The sequence below is a fragment of the Candoia aspera genome, chromosome 1 (genome assembly GCF_035149785.1).
Source record: "Candoia aspera isolate rCanAsp1 chromosome 1, rCanAsp1.hap2, whole genome shotgun sequence".
Classification (NCBI taxonomy): Eukaryota; Metazoa; Chordata; class Lepidosauria; order Squamata; family Boidae; genus Candoia; species Candoia aspera.
In genome coordinates this window covers 166692112-166714722 of record NC_086153.1, presented here as the reverse complement: position 1 = coordinate 166714722, position 22611 = coordinate 166692112, and the positions used below count along the sequence as shown (strand labels likewise).

Below are 22611 nucleotides of genomic sequence, written 5' to 3'. Positions count from 1 at the left end.
GGAGATCACCTAGTCCAATCCCCTCCCAATTCAGGAATCCATTACTAAAGCACTCCCACCGGTGGTCGTGCAGCCTCTGTTCAAAGACCTCCAGCAAGGGAAGCCCACCATCAACCAAGGCAGTCAGTTTCACTGCTGAGCATTAGGAAATTCTTCCTGCTGCCCAGCCTTGCCATTTAAACCCGTTGTTTCCTTTTTTAGTCTTCTGAAGCGATTCTGAATAATCCTGCCCCCTGCCCTTCCCCCCATGACAACCCTTTATATAGTTGAAGACAGTCATCATGTCTTCCTGCAGTTTTCTCTTCTGCAGGCTAAACATATACAGTGCCTCCGACTGCTCCTCGCTAGATGTTACTTCCAGGTCCCCGATCATCTCTGTTGCTCTCCTCTACACATGCTCTGGGTTGCCTATCTCCTTTCTGAAAGGCAGTGACCAGAACTGGATGCAATATTCTAGATGCTACATGACCGACAGAGAATAGAGAAGAACAATGACTTCTCTTGATCTTGATGCTATTTCTGTTGATGCAGTCAAGGGTTGCATTGATGATTTTTGCATCACATTGTTGATTCATGTTCGGTTTGTGATCCACCAAGACACCCAGATTCTTTTTGACATACTGCTATCCAGTATAGTCCCTCCATCCTATACTTATGTCTTTGATTTGCATTTATCCTTGCTGAAATTCTTTTTGCTGGTTTCTCCCCATTGTTCCTGCCTGTCAAAGTTCTCGTGGCTCTTGGCACTTTCCTGTAAGGTATCCTTTCTATATTTGTAACATTTTGTAACCTCTTATCAGTTTCATTTATAAATATGTTGAACAGAATGGAGTCCTGCAGTTCACCATTTGACATTACTTTTCAAATTGACATGGAGCCACTGATGTATAGTTGTTGACTACAATTGTTCAACCAGCTCTATAATCTACTAATGGCAACATAGTCTAGCCCTCATTTTGCCATCTTCTCTACTAGAATTTCATGGGAGACTTTGCTGAATGTTTTGCTGAAGTCAAGGTACATTATGTGTAGCACATTCGCATAATCAACTAAGTGGTCACTTTATCAAAAAATATCAAGTTGTTGGGCATCATTAATTCCTGATAAGCCTCTGCTACCCTTCTAAGCATTGCATTCTTTCCTGAATGCTCACAAACCACTTAATAATCTATTCCAGAATTTTCCCAGTATCAACATCAGGGTGACTAATCTGTAGTTCCTTGGGACCTCCGTTTCCCTTTCTGAAGATATCAACATTTGCCATACTCCAGTCCTCTAACAATGTGCCTTTCTTCCATATTTCCATTTTCTTGAGCCAGGCCTCTTTTTTTCAGATTGAGGAGGCCCACTGCTAGGAGAAGATGCTAGAATAGTCAAAAAAGCTCTTTTTACTGCTTGCAGCTTTCCTTGGGAGGTGCAGTTCCTTTTGCATTTTAGCCCTTCTTAATTTCTTTCTGCAAATATTAACTACTTGCTGATACTTCTTGGAAATTACAACCCATTTTTGGTTTCCTATGCATTTCACCTTCAACATTTAGCTCAGTCAAAAGTACCCTATGCACCCACAACAGTTTCCTCAGCTGCCCCATTTTTTCCTCATTGGAATGGTGTGTTACTGTATTTCCCATACTAACCCTCCTGTACTTCTTTTGACATAAGGGTTTCTGTCAATGCGATCACACTTAGTATTTCTCTCAGCTTGTTGAAATTAGCTGTTGTGAAATATAGTGTATATGTATGATTTCTTTCAAATTTCTTCCAATTTCTTTCTGTAATATCTTGAACTCCAAGATGATGTCAACACTTCCTTCCAAAGTTCTCATTGGTTCTGCCTCTTCAACAGCTCTTCCCTATTCATCAGGGTCACCAATACTCTTGTCTCTTCTTCAACTTTCTGGAAAACGAAACAGTCAGACCACAGAAGAATTTTGGGAACCTTGCAGTCTTGCTTGAAATGGTTTTCCAATGGTAGTTAAAATCCCCCATTATTACCATTTCTTCTAAAAATTGTCACTCTAAATAAAACATTCTTTGGACTGCTTAACTTTTGTATAAACTTCAAAAAATGTTCCGAGTGCACTGGGGTCTGCTCGAAAAGTTTGTATCACCCAGGCTTGATTGTTAGCTAATTTTAACAATATAATTTATCTGGATGAATCTCAGTTTTCCATATAACATGTAATTGTACATTCTCATCTGATTGAAAAAAAATGTTCTGACAGTTCCAATGGCCAAATAAGATTAGCGCTAGAAAACAGGAAATATAATATTTTAAAACAAAGTTAATGATGTGGTTGAATCACTAACAGACATACGATCTGAAATATATCCACAGCTAACATTCAACAGAGCCTCTGAATGTACTGAGCTAAGCAACACGTCATGTTGGAGTTTCTTCTCCAAAATGCTGCTTTCATGATGGTGGTGGTGGGGTGGATTTGGTAGCAATATGGAAGAAGAGGTCCATCCCACCAAAACTGTACCTGTATGTTTTCCTTTGCAACTGACAGAGATTTGGGTGAGTCAAATTGTTAAACAGAAGATTATTTAACAACACTCCCCACTCATTTTTTCTCAATCTAAATCATATTCTTTGCCTCACTAACTTATCTTTCCCAGCTTACCTAGCAATTTAATACATTTGCACTCTCTCTGTTATAATTATATATTAAAAAGAAATAACTAAAGTTCAGTTGTGAGGAACAGAAATGCCATCATGACCCAACCAACTGTAACTGGAAATATCTGTTCAGGGCAGCCTTTTCTCTTAACTCTCAATCTGGTGAAAGAGCTTTGGGTCCAGCTTTTGCTTCTCAAAAGGGAGAGTAAAACAGAAGGAACTGTTATAATAAATGAAGTATAAGTCTCTTGAGTAGAAGATGTTTCAAGAGAAAGAAGAAATTAGGGACCCTCATCACGTAATATACATTATGTTATGAGCAAATGTGAGCTGCCAAGGAAATCAAATCAAATAGGAGGAGGCACACGAACATCAACCTGCCTGCCTCTTGCAACAGTACCAAGGCAGCTAACAAATATTCGGTATAAAATGGAATAATAACATTATTGCTACTATTTAAATACAAGAGGTTCATACGATATTTTCATATTTTGCTATTTGTCAGATTCAAATCTTGATCATAAGGTCAGAATCCAACAAGCCACAAAACTGGAAACACAGCAGGAGCCAAACCCAATTCAGCAGCCAGCAAGAGGCATTAACAAAGAAGGGCAGTAGCCACATTCTACTCTAAGCCAACACTCTTTGGAATTAGTTTCACCCATCTAGCAGGGAAATGCCATAACTAAGGTTTTCACACAGCAAGTGACATATTGAGCCATTTTAGCAGTCATTAAAATTGATGACTATAGGCTCAAATGTAGGGGTCCTGCAACAGGGTCGCTGGCTTCAAAATGAGAAGTGAGATTGGGTGAACAAACCTCATCCTTTTTCATATGCATGCAATTTGCGTGACACACATTAAAAAAAAGGGTGAGGCTTTGATTTCCTGGTTGTGCCTGCCATTCTGAAGCCAATGACTCTCACATAACCCCCTGCTCACGCATGGATGTAATTACGTATGAATATGAAATCTCCTGGTGGTAAAAGCCTGATAGCTGTGCATCTAGTTCTTTCAGGCTTCTTGGGTGACTGCCACCAAACCAAGGGAAATAAATTCAGCCAGCTGATAGGTAGTTTTCCTTCAGGTAGCAAATTATCTCAGGATTGCCAAAAAACAAAATTTGGCTGTCTGCTGTGGAAGAGGAAATGAGACCCCCACATACCCTACAGCTAGCCCAGGGCCACAACTGGGGGGGGGGGCAAGTGGGGCAGGTGTCCCGGGCACCATGCTGGGGGGACGCCAAAATGGGCGCGGAATCCATGTTTGCCCCGGGTGACAGAGACCCTAGATGCAGGCCTGAGCTAGCCAATACATTTTCTTTGGCCCTGGAAGGTAAAGATCCCATAAAGAATCATTCTGCTAATAAAAATACAATAATAAATAAGACTGCAAACCTTTCTCCATATGTCCAGAAATAACCCCAGTGATTGGACTCTGTTGCACTTAATTCCAAACTGGACACATGTGAACTTCTGAAAGTGTACCTGTTCATGTGACTTTCTGCCCCCCATCTGTAGACACCTGACAGCAACGTTAAGATTACATATTCAAAATTATCAAATATCAATACCCATAAAATAAAGTCAATATAAAAAATGTACTAACTTATTACACCCAGATACAGTACAGTATCAAAATAATCCCCCCTGAACCTGTGAGAAAGGTCCTTGCTTCCTTTATTTTGATTTACTTTATGTATCAAAAAAATGGCCATGTCTTCTACAACCTAAAAGGTTGATTTGTTGGAATGCAAATAGGGAATTGCTTTGCTTAATGCAAGGTAACACACTGTTCTATATTATGTGGCTTAAATATTTATTTATTTATTTATTTATTTTCTATCCCGCCTTTATTATTTTTAATAATAAGTCAAGGCAGCGACGCGGTGGCGCTGCGGGTTAAACCGCTGAGCTGTTGATCGGAAGGTCGGCGGTTCGAAACCGCGCAGCGGGGTGAGCTCCCGTTGTTAATCCCAGCTCCTGCTCAACTAGCAGTTCGAAAACATGCAAATGTGAGTAGATCAATAGGTACCGCTTCGGCGGGAAGGTAACGGCGTTCCGAGTCGTCATGCTGGCCACATGACCCGGAAGTGTCTATGACAACGCCGGCTCCAAGGCTTAGAAACGGAGATGAGCACCGCCCCCTAGAGTCGGACTCGAGGGAAACCTTTACCTTTACTAAGGCAGCGAACACACCTAGTACTCCTTCCTCCTCCTATTTTCCCCACAACAACAACCCTGTGAGGTGAGTTGGGCTGAGGGAGAGAGACCAGCCAAGGTCACCCAGCCGTCTCTCATGCCAGAGGTGGGACTAGAACTCTCAGTCTCCTGGTTTCTAGCCTGTTGTCTTAACCACTAGACCAAACTGGCTCTAAATCTTTCCTCTTTTATTGGTGTCAATATTTTCAACAAGGGCAACTGATAAAACATGCATATTAAAAACCAAGGAGAAATGAAAAAAAATAGACAAATGCATTGAAAGAGAATCCCTCCACCTCATCCCAAGCACTGCTTACTTCTCTGCAGCCACAGTATTATATTGAACCCTAAGTTAAGGACCCCCAGCTGGTTTGATTTTGAAATTAAACTAAGTTTTTCATTCATTTTCCTTTGCTGTCCTTACTCTCCCTTTATGTGTGATTGTTCATCTTTTTAGTCTATTTAAATGGAGCTGTCTTTAAATCACTTATGACAAGTGCCTTCCTTTAGCATCTTTATTGTTGCTTATAAAGTGTTCTTTATTTCCATTTTTCAATAAAAAAGAAAAAGTTAATCTGCAAACTTTTCATTTAGAAATCCCCAATAGAGGAGAAGCTAAAAGGGAATGGTGTCTGCTCCAAAACTGGCCCATTTGTAAGAATTAGGGCTTAGGGGTGTTGTGGTTGTGATTTTTTACTGTATTCTACTTCCTTAAGTACATCAGTGATTCTCTCTTTTTCACAAAAAGGAAGTGTGTAAAACAAGTATATGTGGAAAATGTGCTAATACCACATTTTTATCAGCCAAAGAATAGAAGGTACATCGTCATTTACTGGGCAATAAGTTTAAGCTCTTACACTTAGGGAGTCTAGCACCACAAATTCGACCACAAGGGAAGTATATGAAGCCAGTCTAGCATCTTGCACTAAGAAATCTCACAGCAGGTTCTTTGTTATAAGGCTACAGATTACAGTGCTATTATGACTGTTGTTCTTGTTGTGGTTTACATCCCTTTATCAAATACTTACGTTTGAGTTTCAGAAACTGAACATTTGATTGGAGATTTTTTTGAGCTGGGAAATCCTAAATAAGGAAAATGCAAAATTAGGTCCTGGAAATTCTATTTAGTTCAGTCATAAACTCTTGGGAAATGAATTGCTTTTCTGCCACACTTCCTCATTCTTTATAATGGAAATATTCATATATATTCATTGATTGCCACCATAGCCTTTTTGTGAAGAGATAACAACAACAACAACAACAACAACAACAATCCATCTATTGAAAAAAGGTACTTTATGGAAAAAATCTTGCAAGGTCATCCCTATAGTTACTGGCACATTAGGCAGAATAACGAACAGAGTAAAGAAATTTTTACAATAGCTAAATATTCTAGGTGTATCAAATGCAGATTAGCAAAAAACTACCTTGCTGAGCACATTATGGTGTTATTTGGAAAAGGCTTAGGTTCCTTGCTGGAACTCAAATTTCCAAAGAGCACCAATCAAATGTGTGATTCGTTTTGTTTGTTCTCTGTATTGTTTTATTTCTTGATAAAACAACAACAACAACAACGTCCAACTGCACAGAGGGAACTGGGGTCCACAAAAAGTCTTGGCAGCCCCACCCTCCAGTCCGGTGTCAGACCTCGCCTGTTGCCTGACCCACCAAGAGCAGCAGTGCAATGGGTGGGGGGTCACTCAGCCATCACTGTTTTCACTCACAGCTGAGTGCCTATTGCCAGGCACAGCAACTGTGCAACATAGGAAATTATGGCTGCTCAGGCTTACACGACTGAATCCAGCCAAGCAGCTCTCTTAGAAGAGGTGGGAGGACGTGCATAGTCAGGGCACAATCCACTTGACTAGCTCTGAGGACCCTTCCCTGAACTCCCCATTGCAAACTTAATCAAAGTTGCTATTTTTTAGCTGAGAAATCCAGGAGGAAATACTGATCGCTTGCTACCACCCAGCTAGGACAAATGCCACCCATAATGGCCTCTCTAGGCAGTCCAAAGCTTAGTGGAGACAAATATTTATTCTGGGTAGAAGTTAGAGTGGAGAGAAGAAATCAGGGACGCAGCTGTTTCAGAGAGGACTTTTGTTTACATCTGAACGTAGGATACGTATGGCAGAGTCTGTGCCGAAGACTCTCTCCCCCTCTCCTAATGGAGCTGTAAAATGAGTTAAGGTTGAATTAAGAGGGAAATTAAGGTCAAGACTTAATTGCTAGAAGAGAAAGGAGTTATTCTTATGGGCCTAAATGTGGGCCTAGCTTGTAATAGAGTTTAAACTTGGTCTGTATGGGAACAAATACCTTTTTGGAACAGGAGATGCCCAGTTAACTGGGCTCTTCTTCGCCCATGCCTCTCATGCCACGCAAGGGTTAGGGTGGGCCATCTCCCAGCCGCCAGCCCAAGATCTCTACTCAGCTGCCAGGTAATGAGGTGAGGTCATTGCACAGAGGGTAACCCACAGGTCTGGCAGGAGTTTTACTATCTACTCCTTTTCACTCATACAAGGACCCACTCTTAATGGAAACTCTTTAATTGTGATGACCTACCTAGCTAGAGAAATTATTCAAATTTTTTCTCCCTCTAATGCTGGCCCTCAAAGTAGGATGAAGAAATGCTGCAGAGTGAGTGAAGGGCCTGCATTAAAGGGAGGAGGAGAGACGCCTCAGGCTGCCAGGTAGTCCTCAACTTACGACCACAATAGGGACCAGAAGATTCATTGTTAAGTGGTGCGGTTGTTAAGTGAGGCATCATGTGACCACACCCAATTTTATGACATTTTTGCGGCAGTCGTTGGCAAATCACATGGTCATTAAGTGAATCACGCAGTCATTAAATGAATCACACAGTTCCCCATTGATTTTGCTTGTCAGAAGCTGGCTGGGAAGGTCACAAATGGTGATCACGTGACCTTGGGACACTGCAGCCGTTGTAAATACATGCCAGTTGCCAAACACCCAAATTTTGATCATGTGACCGCAGGGATGCAGCAATGGCTGTAAGTGCAAGGAACGATCATAAGTAACTTATTTCAATACCGTCATAACTTCAAATGGTTGCTAAATGAATGTTCATAAGTTGAGGACTACCTGTAAAGAGGATACGGAGGCTGTGCAACTGGCATTTGGAAATGCCATCTGGTCCCATTCTTGGCTTCTGGCTCCGCTATTGGTTGATGGATCCTCCTTTGAGTTTCACCGGCCTCCATTCCTAAGCGGGTCAGAGGCAAACAGCTTAGGAGGTATAGAAATGGTTGTTACCAGCTTTAGGAAATGCTTCATTGGGTAGATATATTTTAAAGGGTTCAGTTTAGTTCCAGTTTATTATATAGGCCTAGACCTATTTTATAGTATCGTGTTATACATGTATATGACAATGTCCTTGCTGTGCCAGACTCTGGAGGATGCTAACATATTGCTGCTATGTAGATTAGTGATAAAAGGCCAGCATGGAGTGAAGTAAATAGCAACTGGCTGTTATGTCAGTAACTTACCCTACTTTTTTTTCCAGGCCTATACAATTCAAGGACAATATGCAATTCCACATCCAGATGTGAGTTTATCTTCATTATTTGTATATGCATTTTATGTCACCTGCATGCTTTGTCAAATGAGTAATATTAATATTAATATTTAATATTAATATGCTTTTCTCAGAATAATTGGCCATGTGTGGTATTGGTAATAATTAGGATTCAATTACATTTCTAATGAGGACTTGGCCTGTTGTTAAATTATCAAAATTATTCTGTGCTATCCCTTTGCTATTTTTTTTTGTCCCCTGATATTAGCTGTAAAGGAGCTTTTCCCTTTATTTTTCCTGCCATAGAAATTGCTGATAATGAGATAAAACCACCTGAGTTTATGCGTCTTCTTATTTTATGACGTGGTTATACCCAGAATCCTCACTGTTTTTCTTAGTCTTTGCTTATTTATTTATTTTATTTATATTCCACCTTTTCCCCAGGAGCTCAAGGTGGCTTACATTTCCTTAGTTCTAATGAAAGAGAAGAGTGAATTCCTGCTTTGCTGAATCCCTTACTTTTAGATTTCTGGGGGAGGGGCTATTGATTGTTCTCCAGTTGTCATTCCAGTCCAGAGATGGACATTGTTATTTGCATTACATCTTTAGCAAAAATATTTTTCTTAATGTTCCTTCCTCCCTAAAAAAACATATAAACAATATCCGAAACTACTTTTGTGAAAATGCTTCTTGTAAGTGAACTTAGTACCAACTGTTGTCTGTAAGGCTGAGATTATGAATTAGTTTTATTTATACCATTCCATGCTGCCAAAGGGTGCCCACACTCAATTATTTATAGGGAGAAAAACTCTAGTCTAGGCTTCATTTTGATCTGTTTCCAGTGTCTAGGCCTGCATGCTTGCTTACGTACGTACGTACATATGTATGTATGTATGTATGTATGTAAGAGAAAATATGTATACTCTAAATGAATTGGGAGAGCAAAATTAATTGGGTTTGCATTCAAGGCAAATCTTACTAATTTTTATTTTTGGAATGAGTGCTCAATTTATTATGCAGTTACTGTTTTCTGATCAGGAAAAAATGTAATAAGATGTAGTTATAATAAGAATATTGCTTAGAAAATGTCTATCTGATCAACTGCATACAACAGTGAGTGTAATAGGAGAAATATACAACACACAAAAATATGGAAGGAATATGGAAACAAGTCCGAACAAACTTCAGCCTACTTCTCATGCAGGTACACTCAACATGCTGGGAGGAGAAATGGAGATGGAGATGAAGGTGCTATCTCCCTGGAGTACAGTAGAGTAGAGTAATGCAGTGCAGTAGTGCAGCTGCCTCTAATGGAGAGCTTTGCACAAGAGCTTCAGGGTGATACAGAACACTGGATAATCTGAAATTAAAACTTCAGGGTTAAACCATATAAACAATCAATATGTATTGCGCAGCTGTGATTCAAACTCCCCGTTCTTGAGAAAAAGAGCCCAGTGACCACTATTCATGAAGTTGCGGGGGGGGGGGGCAATCCACTCTCTCCCTCCTTTAGTTTAATGAAATTCCACAACCCCATGCGTATTATAAAAGTGAGAAAGTAAAGTCATTGCAGATTTGTACCATGGTTAAGTCGGAGTGGAGAAGAAAACTGATGCAGCTATAAGGGAAAAAATCACAGCATTTTAATAATTTGTACTCAGTTGTTTCAGTCCCAAACTAAATGAGAGAAATGAATAGGAGCGGGGCAGGAGATAATAAAGACCATATCAGCCTATGGAAATCAGTGCCATTATTTCTCAAATAAGGAATGTTATCACATCTCACAAAGCACATCCCTAACCAGAGAGAGCAACCGAAATAGTCATAACACTTTCTAGATGAAAGAAACATCATCAGCTTAGAAAAAGGTCAGCTGCTAGAGGAAGATTTTATTGATCACATATTTCAGTTTAGACTGTAATCAGTGAAACAGCACAATTCTTTCTGTGCTGATTTGGAGGTCTCTCTCAGTTCTAGCCAGTGTTGTCTGATCTAAATGTTTATTCATAAATCCAAAACATTGGCTCTAGAGAGCTTCAAAGAAGGCCTTACTTTTTTATAAACACAGTTGTCCACTTCAAATTTTGGATTATTTATTTATTTATTTATTTATTTTCTATCCTGCCTGTATTATTTTTTTAAATAACTCAAGGCAGGGAACATACCTAATGCTCCTTCCTACTCCTATTTTCCCCACAACAACCACCCTGTGAGGTGAGCTGGGCTGAGAGAGAGTGACTGGCCCAAGGTCACCCAGCAGGCTTTCATGCCTAAGGTGGGACTAGAACTTAACAGCCTCCTGGTTTCTAGCCCGTTGCCTTAACCACTAGACCAAATTCGTTCAAATTCTGTTATCTTAATCCTTGCAATATTTCAGTCCAACCCAGTTTCTAGTTCTTTTTTTAAAAATGTGCAGAGTTTCATAACTGTTAGCTGAGGTTTAATACAAAAAGTCATGTTAAAAAGTACCTATATTCATTTGCAGTCTCTCAGACATTTGTAATGTATGCTTATTTGTGTATTTTCCCTAGTGTGCTGTCAAGAGTTGAGTCAACGAGGGAAAAGAGATTGCGGTTTTTTTATTGTAGTATCTGTAATCAATTTGCCTAAACAAATGATTACATAAGTGGTTACACAAATTACATAGCTTCTAGGGAATATATAACATTTGCAGTCTGGCTTTCAAAGTCGTGGAAACCCCTGGTGGTTGAACGTCCAGAATAGTGAGCATACTTCACAGAACAGCAAAGTTCACACTGATATAAGTCTGCCAAGGAGCTAAAACCAGAAATCTAAAACAATTTCTTTTTAATGCAAAATTCTTTTGCATCCTTATTAAAATATGGAATTAATTAATGGAATTAATATTCCATCTTCTCTCTTTCCTCATTCTCCTTATATAAGAAACTTGCTCAGAAGACACACTGATTGGTTTGGAGCTATTGTATTGTATATACCTCACTGAGTTGTAATTGTGGCCTATTCAGGTAAAATAAACCTGGGCTTCCATGGTATGTCTTCTGAATATACTCTAAATTCAGGATGTTTCAGTTCCGAATTCACTCCACTTCAGGAAGCCCTACTTTACTTTGGCATCCCCAGAATCTTTCTGAATCAGCCCTGAGTTCAGTGCACATGCCTAACTGAAGCATGTGTAAGTCAAAGAGATGTTCAAGTGTGTATGTGTGTGTGTGTGTGTGTATACACACACACACACACACACACTGTACATATACACATTCACTAAATAAACAACAGTTTCAGGGTTTAACAAAACACTGTTTCATTGGGTCCCAAGTCCTAAAGTTCTTGATAGAAAAGTTAGATTATATTATAATACTTTACAAATAGGCCTGCAATGTAATGCCCAAGAACCTATAAAATGTATTTTAAAGTAGGATTTCTTTCCTCTCTGTATGGACAATTTGCAGTGTCTTTTCCTGAATCATGTATATCTGCATTATGGACACACAACTGTAAAACCCTCAGATCATGATAAGCATTCTACTTTTTCAAAAATTTGGGGCTGTGGGTGAGATTTGGAGGGTTGGGACAATCCCCTTGCTTTCTGCTTCATAGAGCTGGGAAGTGGACAACCATTGATCTCTGGGTTATCTGCAATTCAAACCCTTATTTTGTGGTCTCCAGCCCCTGAAATCTGGTATCACCAAGAGGAAAAATTTTCTTTAGAAAATAAAACATAAAAGATGAATGAGCTATAAAATAGCCTACCACATTTTCAAAAAACCCAGAAACAGAAAGCCCAAAAGCCCAGGTATATATACCAGAAATTTCAGACTTACCCATTTCCCTGTTGTGGTATCATTGCTTCTCCATCCACTATGGCTTTTAGGGGATGTCCCAACTTCCTATCTTGATCGAGAGGGCGCAGCATAGCTTTATATGTTAGTTGATACTACTTCCTTCTACTTAGAGATTCTGTAAGTATCTCTCCCACCATGCAGTAAGATTTCTTTTGACTGGGGCTAAATAAGTTTGCCACCCAGTTCCCAGCATTCTGGTTTATTTAGATCAGACTGCAAGTATTTATTTATGTATGTATGTATGTATTTATTTATTTATTTCAGTTTTTTTAATTTTATTATTTATTATAAATAACTCAAGGTGGTGGACATACCAAATACTCCTTCCTCCTCCTATTTTCCCCATAACAGCAACCCTGTGAGGTGAGCTGGGCTGAGAGAGAGGGACTGGCCCAAGGTCACCCAGCCGGCTTTCATGCCTAAGGCCGGACTAGAACTCACAGTCTCCTGGTTTCTAGCCTGGAGCCTTAACTACTCGACCAAACTGGCTCAAATAACAAATTTGGTTATTTTGGCAGGATTTGGGATGCTATATGGGAAATAGTGTGGCCCTCAGCTCTTATTTCTCAAGTGTGTTATAGTTTCCAATATATTCTTATCATAATGCCTATCTACATTTACCCACCCCCATGTATGGACACCCAAGCATGAAGCACATTTAAGAAGTCTTTGCTGGATTATATCAGAAGTCTATTCGGACTATTGCTTCCAACAGTAGTCAACTTACAGCTCCTCCATTGTATGTTCCCTATCTAGTATTCAACATCTCACCTTCTGAATATGCATAAAACACAGATGTTCTCTTTATCTGTCATGGCAAACATTTTCCCACCTGATTTTTTACCTTCTGTTAAATCCATCTGAAACACAGCCATCACATCTGATGGCAATAAAATCACAATAAGTTAGCTTGGCTTGAGAAGGCTTTTCAGTTTGTCTGGTCTTAAGGGTCACTTAGGCCATTGAGTTCAACTGCCTCTTAATTTAGGAATTCAAATTAAAATATCCAAGACAGAAAGCTGTCTAGATTCCACTTTAAAATGTCCAGTGAAGAGGTGTCCACCACCTCACTGGGTAATTGGTTCCATTATTAAAGCACTCTTTCTGTTAAGATTTTTTTTCTAACATTCAATCAGAATCTACCTTCTTGTTATTTGAATCCATTACTTAGTGACCTGCGCTGTGGAATAGGAGAAAACAGGGTGTGATCTTCTGTGTGACTATCATATCCCTCCTCAATTATCCTTTCTAAAGATATGTCCAGCTTCTTCAGTGTCTGTTCATAGGGCTTAGTGACTAGTCCCCTGATCCTCTTCATTGCCCTTTTCTGAGTCTGTTTCACATTCTCTGAAGCCTTAAAGTATGGTGCCCAGAAATGAACCTAGTATTTGAGGTGGATATAATCAAATAGAATGGATTGGGTTATTTTCTGTGATTTGGAAACTAAATATCTGTTGATACAACCTATAATTGCATTTACCTTCTTTGCAGCCACATCACATGCATGGCAATAAATTCAGTTTGCAATCAATTACTAATCCAAGATCTTTTTTGCAAGTAGGTATCCCCCATCGTATATCTGTGTGTGTGATTTTGTTTCCTAAACAAAGAGCTTTGCACTTGTCTGTTAAACTCCCTTCTGTTACTTTCAGACCATTTCGGCCACTTGTCAAGATCATTTTGAATTTCATTTCAGTCTTCTAGGATATTGGCTATCCCATCCAATTTTTCTATCATGTAAATCTGATAAGCAGACCTATACCTCTGCACCCAAATCATTAATGAAATCATTAGCAAAGAATAGAGGACTCAGAATTAATCCTTATGAAAACCCATTTGATACCTCTCTTCAGTTTGATGAGGAACCATTGATCTACATTCTTTGAAGAAGTTTGAGCCAGCTATGAACTGTCATGCCATTTAGTCCATGCTTAACTAGCTTGCTGATTAGCATGTTATGGGGTAATTAACTAATGCTTTGTTGAAGTCAAGATATATTGTGTCTACAGCTGTGAGGTTTCAACCAGCTTCTGACTCAGAAAACAAAACTCATTCCAAGTCAGGAGGGAAAACATAAACTTACCAGGCAGAAACCAGGAAACCAGCCTTGCCCAGGATCTCCAGTCCAGTTTCGTCGTTCTCCTAGCTTCCAGCCTTGCCCAGGATCTCCAGTCCAATTTCATCGTGCTCCAAGCATCCAGCCTTGCCCAGGATCTCCAGTCCAGTCTAGTCATGCACCAAGTATCCAGCCTTGTCCAGGAACTCCAGTCTTGTCATGCTCCAGGTTCTCAGCCTTGCCCAGGATCTCCAGTCCAGTCCGGTCATGCTCCAAGCTTTCAGCCTAGTCCAGAATTTCCAGTCCAGTCCTGCTCCTAGTTCTCCATCTTGTTTGGAATCTCTAGCCCAGACAATTCTGGTTTCAGGTCCCCAGCCTTGCCTTGAGTCTCTAGTCCAGCCCAGCCTAGCCTCCAGAACTAAGCCTTGTCTAGAGGTTCCAGTTCAATCTCGCCTAGCCTCCACATGCCAGTCCAGTTTGGTTCGTGTTCCAGATTGAGGACTCTTGACTTCAGTTCCAGTCTTGCCACACTTCCTCAAATCATCCAGTCCCACAGCTTCGGTCAGTGAATCCTGCCCTGTGGTTCTGCCACAGTGTGATCCTGCAACCTTTCCTGTTCTTCCATTGTTGCCTGGGTGGTCTTGATTGGAAACAGTCTTACTTCATTTATCACATGGACTTATTGTTGTAAATAGTTGTCTTAATAAAGAGTAGTTTTGATAATAATCCTGTCTGGCTGCCTCATAGTCTGAACAGGACAACAGCATGCTCACAATCTATTAAGGAAGCTTCTTGATCAAAATTTGGCAATATTTTTCAAGATCTTTAGCATCTGCTCTGGGATCTTCCCTTGTATCAGTGTCAGACTGAGTGGTCTATAGTTTGCTGGATTTTCCTTTTGCCCATTTTAGCAGTCATGGACAGCATCTGCATTTCTCCAGTCATCTGGTACTTTACCAGTTTTCCACAGTTTCTCAAAGATAATACATAAGAATTCAGCTAGACCACCAACAACTTCCTTTGCAATTCAAGAACTTTAAATTTATTCAAAACAGACACTTCCTGCCCATGTTGCTATCATTTTCAACTTTAATCCTGTCTCTGCATCCTGTCCTACCAAATATCCTGGTGGAACATATAGTTTCTTGTTGGAGAAGGCTGCATCAAATTTATATTCATTAGGTGATGCCAAATTTGAGACAGACCTTCAAAAGAAGATATGACTGAAGAGTAACTACATTTTGTTGGCAAAAAAAAAAAAAACCATAAGAAAGAAGCGCTACTGAATCATCCAAGGATTTGTTTTCTTTTTAAACTCCTACATAGATGAGATGATGGCTTTTACAAAGCAAAATCTTCCCAACCTACACACAGTGGTTTTGATCATAATTGTGTATTCCCTCCAGTGTACCCAATCATAACTGAAATCAGAAGGGCAGCTCTGTGTTACTTCCTGTCTATGTTTACACTTCATATTAAAGTAAACCAACCATATTATAGCTTAGCATGATGTGTGAATTTGACTACTGTGTAGTTTAGTCTTCCAGCAAGAACTTCTATATCCCATCACAAGTCCCTTACTAGAAATTAAAGCCATAAGTTGTTGAATAAGCCAGAAGAAATCTAGAAACAACCTTCTGGTTAAGCAATAATAATGGTTTGGTCAAATCTTGATTTGTTTTTCCCCAACTTTACTTGTTCTTGCAGAATCCCATGGAACTCTCACTACACTGACATAGATTAAAAACAACCTAATTTGTGCTTAAGGACAGATTTCAGCACAGTAAAGGTTACATAGAGAGAAATGAACGTCACACTTCTGAAGAATAGAACATTTGTTTTCAAAGTACTTCATATATAAACTTAATTTGCTTTGGATTTTTCCCCATCTTTAAAGTAATTTAAAGACAACATAGTTTGTAGGATGCCATTTCTTTCTCATGTTTTGCTTGCCAGCTTGGTTAACTAATAAGAGCTCTGTTTTTCAAACTCCTTGTAACTTTCCTGTCTTCTTTGGCCTCCCAGGTATTCTGGTTCCAACGCTTCATCTGACTGTTACAGCTCCTATGTCAGACTTCCCTGCGGCCTTCCCTCAGATATGCTGCAGGAGTAGGAGATTGGGGGGGTTGTTTTTAATCTTTTCCCCTTCTGAATTCAAAGGATCAGAGCCTCATATTTTAGCATGCTGACCTGGTTGGCTTAATGGTAATTTCCCATAGCCAATTACTATGGCTGTAGGGGGTTTCTGTAATGATATTGAAATCTAATTATCATCCTACCACCTCAGGCTGTTACACAGCATGGCTTTAAAAGCAGATTTGGGTTACTGTTATTTTGTTGTTTGAATAACAGCACAGATTTGGCACAAAATATATTGGAAATGCCTTCCTCTTTTGGAAATCTTTGTGAAAGAGTTGTTAGAAGTCTAACATTAAAAGCACAAGAAGGGATGAACAGGATCTGAAATACATACCTATTTTGGCCAAAACAAATATTGGACTTTTCATTTGGGTCATTACCTAGTTACAAAACTTACAATGTTTCGAAGTCCCCAAACTACCAATTCCAGGTTACAGCTCCAGAAGCACTGTTGGTACCCATGCAGTAGAACCCCCTTGGGAGCTGGCAATGTCACATCCACATATTCTCTTAACTGGCTCAGGTTTTGCGATGACCACATATTTACAATTTCATCGGGAAAGACACAGCACCAAAACTAGCTGCTGTATTTCAGATCCTGACTGAGCACATCTGCCAGAAATTTGAGCAATTGTAATTTTCCAGGCCAAGTCCTTCTATAAAACCTGTATGTTGCCATGATTCCACATGGCTTCCTGGTTTCTTTCTTTAAAACACTACTATTATAATTTTGTTCTTGGTTTTCAGTGTGACTTGTATTCTATAACAATAACCTTCTTAGTTCTAATATCCCTCCTACCCCTCAGCAGTTGACCAAGCTCCACCAGTTGGCTATGCAGCAAACCCCCTTTACTCCCCTTGGACAGACCACCCCTGCTTTCCCTGGTACGTACCCAAATTCCCTTTACAGATTTCCTTCTCTTTTTACCTGTGCAGTTCTCTCTTTTTCTAAGCTTGGTTTGTTGGATTAAAAGAAACAAAATATATAATCAAAGTGGAATTATGAATGGAGGACAAGTAAGAGGCAGACCCTAGAGTCTTCCTCTCTACCCCTTTGAGAAAAGGTCAGGTCATGTGTTTGCAAGTTACATGTTGCTATTATCTCCCCAAGACACCCATGTCATAACAGTCCTTTATTTAGGGGGTAAGGGTGCATCTGCATTGAGAGGCTAATGTTAATTTCTCACAATGGTCCCTGATTGTTTGGGCCATTCTAAGTGACACTACTAAGATTCAAAGATATATAGATGGTCAATGAATGCCTAGAATGTGAACTGATGCTTTTATGGGAAAACTAAGAAAGCTCCAGCCCTGTATCTGAGGCATCAACTGGATTTCTGACAGACATTTCTGATAACCTCAGAAATATCAGGAAAAAGAAATATTTTCTGTAGAAAACTAGGGTGGCAGATCTTATAATTTATGTGTTACTGAACATATAGTTTGATAGAATTGCATTTGATTTAGATGATCAGTACTTGCTTTTTCTGCCATTTTGTTCATCATATTTTGAGCTTCCTAGATGAAGTGACATTGCTTCTCTCCTTGAAGGCAAAAAAAAAAAAAAAATTAAACGTGTTTCTTCTTTGCTCTTCAGGAGAAAAGCTGCCCTTACATTCCTCCGAAGAAGCTCAAAATCTGATGGGCCAGTCCTCAGGTAAAATAAAGCCTACAGGAAATACAGTCATAGAGTCCTTTTTGTCATTGCTAAGGTCATATATAAAGCAGCTGCTCTGATTATATTGATGGTATAGTTTTACTGATATTCAGAAAGCAAGACAAAGTGCAATTATAATTATACCTACTACAATATAATGAAGAAAATGGCAGCAGTTAAGACAAGTTGTCCTTTTTTAGAACAACTTTCCAGCAGAATGACATGTCACTGTTGAAATGGCTCCTCTTTAGACCTTAGCTTTTTCATCTTTCTGTTTCCCTTCAGCTTTTGAAACTGTTCTTCCTTCATTCCTCAATTTTGGCTTGGACTAAACAGCACCCTCCCTCTCTCCATTGCACACCACACACTCTTTCTAAAGAAATCTGTGATTTGGCAGAAGCAATAAAAATAAAAAGTATTCCTGGGCATGTCCAAGTCAAAACTACTGCTCATTCTTAGATCCTGGCTTTGGTTCATGGAATGATTTTTTGTGGGTTTTACAGCTGTATAAAAGATATTTGTTAGATACTGTTACAAAGGAATGTGGAAAGTAAAAATTACTTTCATATAAAAGACATCTGCATAAGAAAAAATTATCTTCATTTCCTAATGTAACATTCTGTAATCAAGGATCACTGTTATATAAAATTATACAAAACTCTTACAAATGAAAGACATTAGGATTATTGTGCCATTGTGCCAACACAACACTTACAAGGGACACAGGTAAAGTGTGTGAAGCCCCCTTCTCTACCAATCTGAAGATTCACACAAATTCTCCTGGAACTAGGAGTATCTCTGAAAATAAATTCAGCCATTTATTAATCCTCATATGCACCAGATCAGGTCCCAAGATTCCATAAAATGCCTATAAGCTATATGGCTTCATTAAAAACTTTACAAATCAAATCTGTAAGTTGATGGGTGAAGACTTCAGCATTACTGTTTCATTTTTAGGTTTCAGCAGACTGAACTGGCGTTTAGATATTTGCTTAGTGTCTCTCTCCTCTCATGCTCCTACTTATTTCTTCCCAGGTAGTGGGTAGCAGACAATGGCTTCTCTCCCCACCCCTTTCTTTTTTGTTTTTTGGTTAGTACCGTGTACTATGCTGAAAACTCTCAGCATCTAGCATGGAGTAACTTACCTTCAAACAATTCAGAAAGAGGCACAAAACCAGATTCTGTTAGCTTGCAGTATTACAAATACAGATTCATATTGATCCCAGCACAGTTCCATGGAAGTAAATCTTATTAGTCTTAATGGAACACACTTCCGAATGACTATGCTTTACCTGAGCCTGCAAACCATCATTGTCAGCACTTACAAATATTATGTATGTATATTTCTTAATGGAGATCCTGAAGTTGGAATTATACCACGTCTTCCTTAGCAAGTATTCATTATCTCTTCTGGGAAAAGTTATACTTCCTCTGTTTTTTAACAAAGTACACATTATAGGATTGTTCACATGTTTTATTTGTGCCTGTTATGAATTATTCATAACAAAGAGCTTGCTCATTTAGATTTTTAAAATTACTGCATGTACCTATACCCTGAAAAATTTGTGATTAATTCAAATGTAGATTTGTATCCTCAGCCTATTCACCTGGCTAAGATTGCATGCAATGTTCTAACACAAAGCAATTTAAGCACAGGAAATTCACTATATAAATACAGATTTTTTTATGACGATTAAGTTGAATCAGGTGATTAAGAATGTATTTCATTCTTTCTCTTGGAGCTGAATTCATTTTAGAAAGCCATATATTGCACATACTCTTCCATAAAAGGTTGCCCAACAGGCTGCCCAGAAGATTTTATGCACTTAAAGATTTTATGCACTTATGAAAGTTTTCAGAATACTGTTCATTCTTACACTTGGACAAGAGACTGTGGTTCTGTGGCTCTTATTAAAAAGCAGAAATCCCGGATTTCATGGTGGCCCTTATTATTGGATATTATTTGGGTTTTGAGCATATGAATTTTTAGGCTAGATTAAGTGGTTAGGTCATTGTTTTCAGCTGTAAAGCATTTACCTTGCAACATGCTCCTGAGGGAACTATGTGGAATCATAAAGAATTAATTGTAGAAGTATAGTTCCAGTATTACTGTAAATTAAAAAGAAACACCACGGTTTTAGAAAACAGATTATGATGTTCCCAGTTTATTGGCTGAAATCCACATATCTTTTTGGATCTGTGTAATTTCAATACAAAGAATATATTATCATAAACTGGCGAAAGCATTCATTGTACTGTAGTTTTAGTGCCTATAATAATTTGTTTTCACTCTTGTACAAAAATATTCCTTGCTATTAACTCCCAAGATCATAATAAATTCTACTTCCCCACTGGCCAGAGTGGGGAAGTAGAATTTGTGCAGACAAAATGAGGTGAGGTTATCATTCATGCTATATACATTCAGAATAATTTTGCTATAAAAACTCAATTATTTCACTAGAACTGGGTTTAAAATATGCTTCTTCCTTGCAAATGTCATCAATACACAATGAGTAGCCCAGAGGGTATTAATTTGTCCTTTTGGTGTGTATTTGGGGACAATTTAAAATATCTAATATCACAGTCTAATATATCACAGTCTAAACACAATCTGCCTCCTAAATAGCCCCATGTTCTTCACTAATATTTCTAAGCAGATATATCTTTTATTTCATTGACCAACAGTAACATCTTGAACACTGAAAAATAGAAATATAGGCCAATATACTGATAACCTCACCTCATTTTGTTAATTCCAAAATGCAGACAAAATGAGGTGAGGTTATCAGTATTCAAAGAACATGAAATCACTGCATTAGAATCTACTGGACTGTTATCTACCAAAACATTATGGTAACTATTTTCAGAGCTCTAATTTTTATCTGTTATTTACTGAAACCTTCAACCTTCAACCTTCCTTATCCTATGGCCCTAGTTCAGTCGGGAAATTCACAAGATCTGCTATTTTGGTTCAATACCATCAAATGTACAGTATTTTCTCTTCAAGCAATAACCATTTTCCCTTGCATATGCTCAGGTTTGGATGCCAGTCCCCCGGCCAGTACTCATGAACTCACCATTCCCAATGATGTGAGTATCGCATCTCGGTGTTCTGCGTACCATTTGATAAACGTATGTAGCCTACCAATGACTTCTCGGTGACCCAGTGTAGAAAAGCCTCTCTATTAACTCTAGGCATGCAATTTTATTTGTGTGTAGATAAAGTTATTAAATTGAGAAATGAAACAAAGGGTTTGGGGGTGGGTCTGCTTTTGTTGCCATTCATTCATTCATTCATTCATTCATTCATTCATTCATTCATATATTTATACACCACCCATCTCACTATAAAAGTGACTCTGGGTGGCCTACAAATAAAAATAAATTGATAACTTGGTATTTATGCAGTTTACTTGCTTGACATCTCTTAAGAACAACACATTTTTTTGGTTTGTTTCAAGGACTCCAGTTTGAAAGACCTGCAACTTCCAGGCAGATGCCTAAAGCTTCCCATGCTATCTTATGGAATGAGAGGGGAATTGCTTTCCTCACCCCTCCCAATCCTGATCTGTCTCCTCAAATTTAAATTGCTATGGAGTGAAGAGAGCAGGAAAAAATTATGGCCCTTCTTTTGTGATGGGAGGAGTGGAAGGCCATGGAAGGATCCATGTCTGAGTACTCTTACGATATAACAGAACAGTTCTTTTTCAATTGAATGGTGTTCATGTAAATGTCATAGTCTCACATTTCAGGCACAAACATGCAAAGCAGCTCAAACCACAATTAAAAAAAATTCAGATATACATCTTTTGAAATCACTAATGGAGAAATTGTATTCTTAATAAGTTTAGAAAAAGCTTAATGATGTTTTATTTAATTTTTATATAATGGAAATGAAAATGCAAAGTGACTTTTTCAGCTATGCTATCATCTTAATTTCATAGCCTTTTTTGAAAGTATGCTTTAGAAATACTGGGCCAAAACAATTTACCATCAATCCATAATTTGATGTGTTTGATTTGATGTGTTTCTGAAGAAAGAAAGCAAAACTATGTAGGTAGAAGATTCTGGTAGGTAGGTAGGTAGGTAGGTAGGTAGGTAGGAAGGAAGGAAGGAAGGAAGGAAGGAAGGAAGGAAGGAAGGAAGGAAGGAAGGAAATGCATTCACACATAACTGTAAAAAAGATGAACATTTTTTCAATAGATGGCATGTGTATAGAAAATTAGGAATATGTCCTTCAAGCTCCATGAAGTTATAATTTTATTTAATGCTGTCAGCAAATGAGCCAAATCACTCCCCTAGTCTCCACTCTAAGGTGGACTTTGTATATTGTTTTAGAATGAGTGGCTCTTTTATATTTCTGAGTTTGAAAATAAAAATTATTCTATGATTAATAATAAACCCTATATATATTTAAGTTGTTTTAAAAGTTAAATGTTTTAAACATTATAAACTGTTCTTCTATTAACAATGACCAAAATAATGTACAAAAATGAAACCATCTTAATGATATAAATATACTACCTATATGCATTCATAGGGCATCTCAACAGAAAGATGAAGATGTATCACTATTAC

General features: G+C 38.6%; 1 protein-coding gene across 6 annotated transcripts in view; it reads left to right on the top strand.

Moving 5' to 3' along the window:
- PCBP3 (poly(rC) binding protein 3) overlaps positions 1-22611 on the top strand; it is a 45054-nt gene that overhangs the window by 13323 nt on the left and 9120 nt on the right. For 2 of the 6 annotated variants that reach the window (XM_063291613.1, XM_063291578.1), the window contains 4 exons: positions 8346-8387; positions 17186-17261; positions 17974-18033; positions 21071-21123. In XM_063291613.1, the coding sequence (XP_063147683.1) occupies positions 8346-8387; positions 17186-17261; positions 17974-18033; positions 21071-21123 (231 nt within the window). Of the gene's footprint in view, positions 1-8345; positions 8388-17182; positions 17262-17973; positions 18034-21070; positions 21124-22611 lie in introns of all 6 variants that reach the window. The other 4 variants (XM_063291605.1, XM_063291567.1, XM_063291597.1 and 1 more) reach the window with 3 other exon arrangements.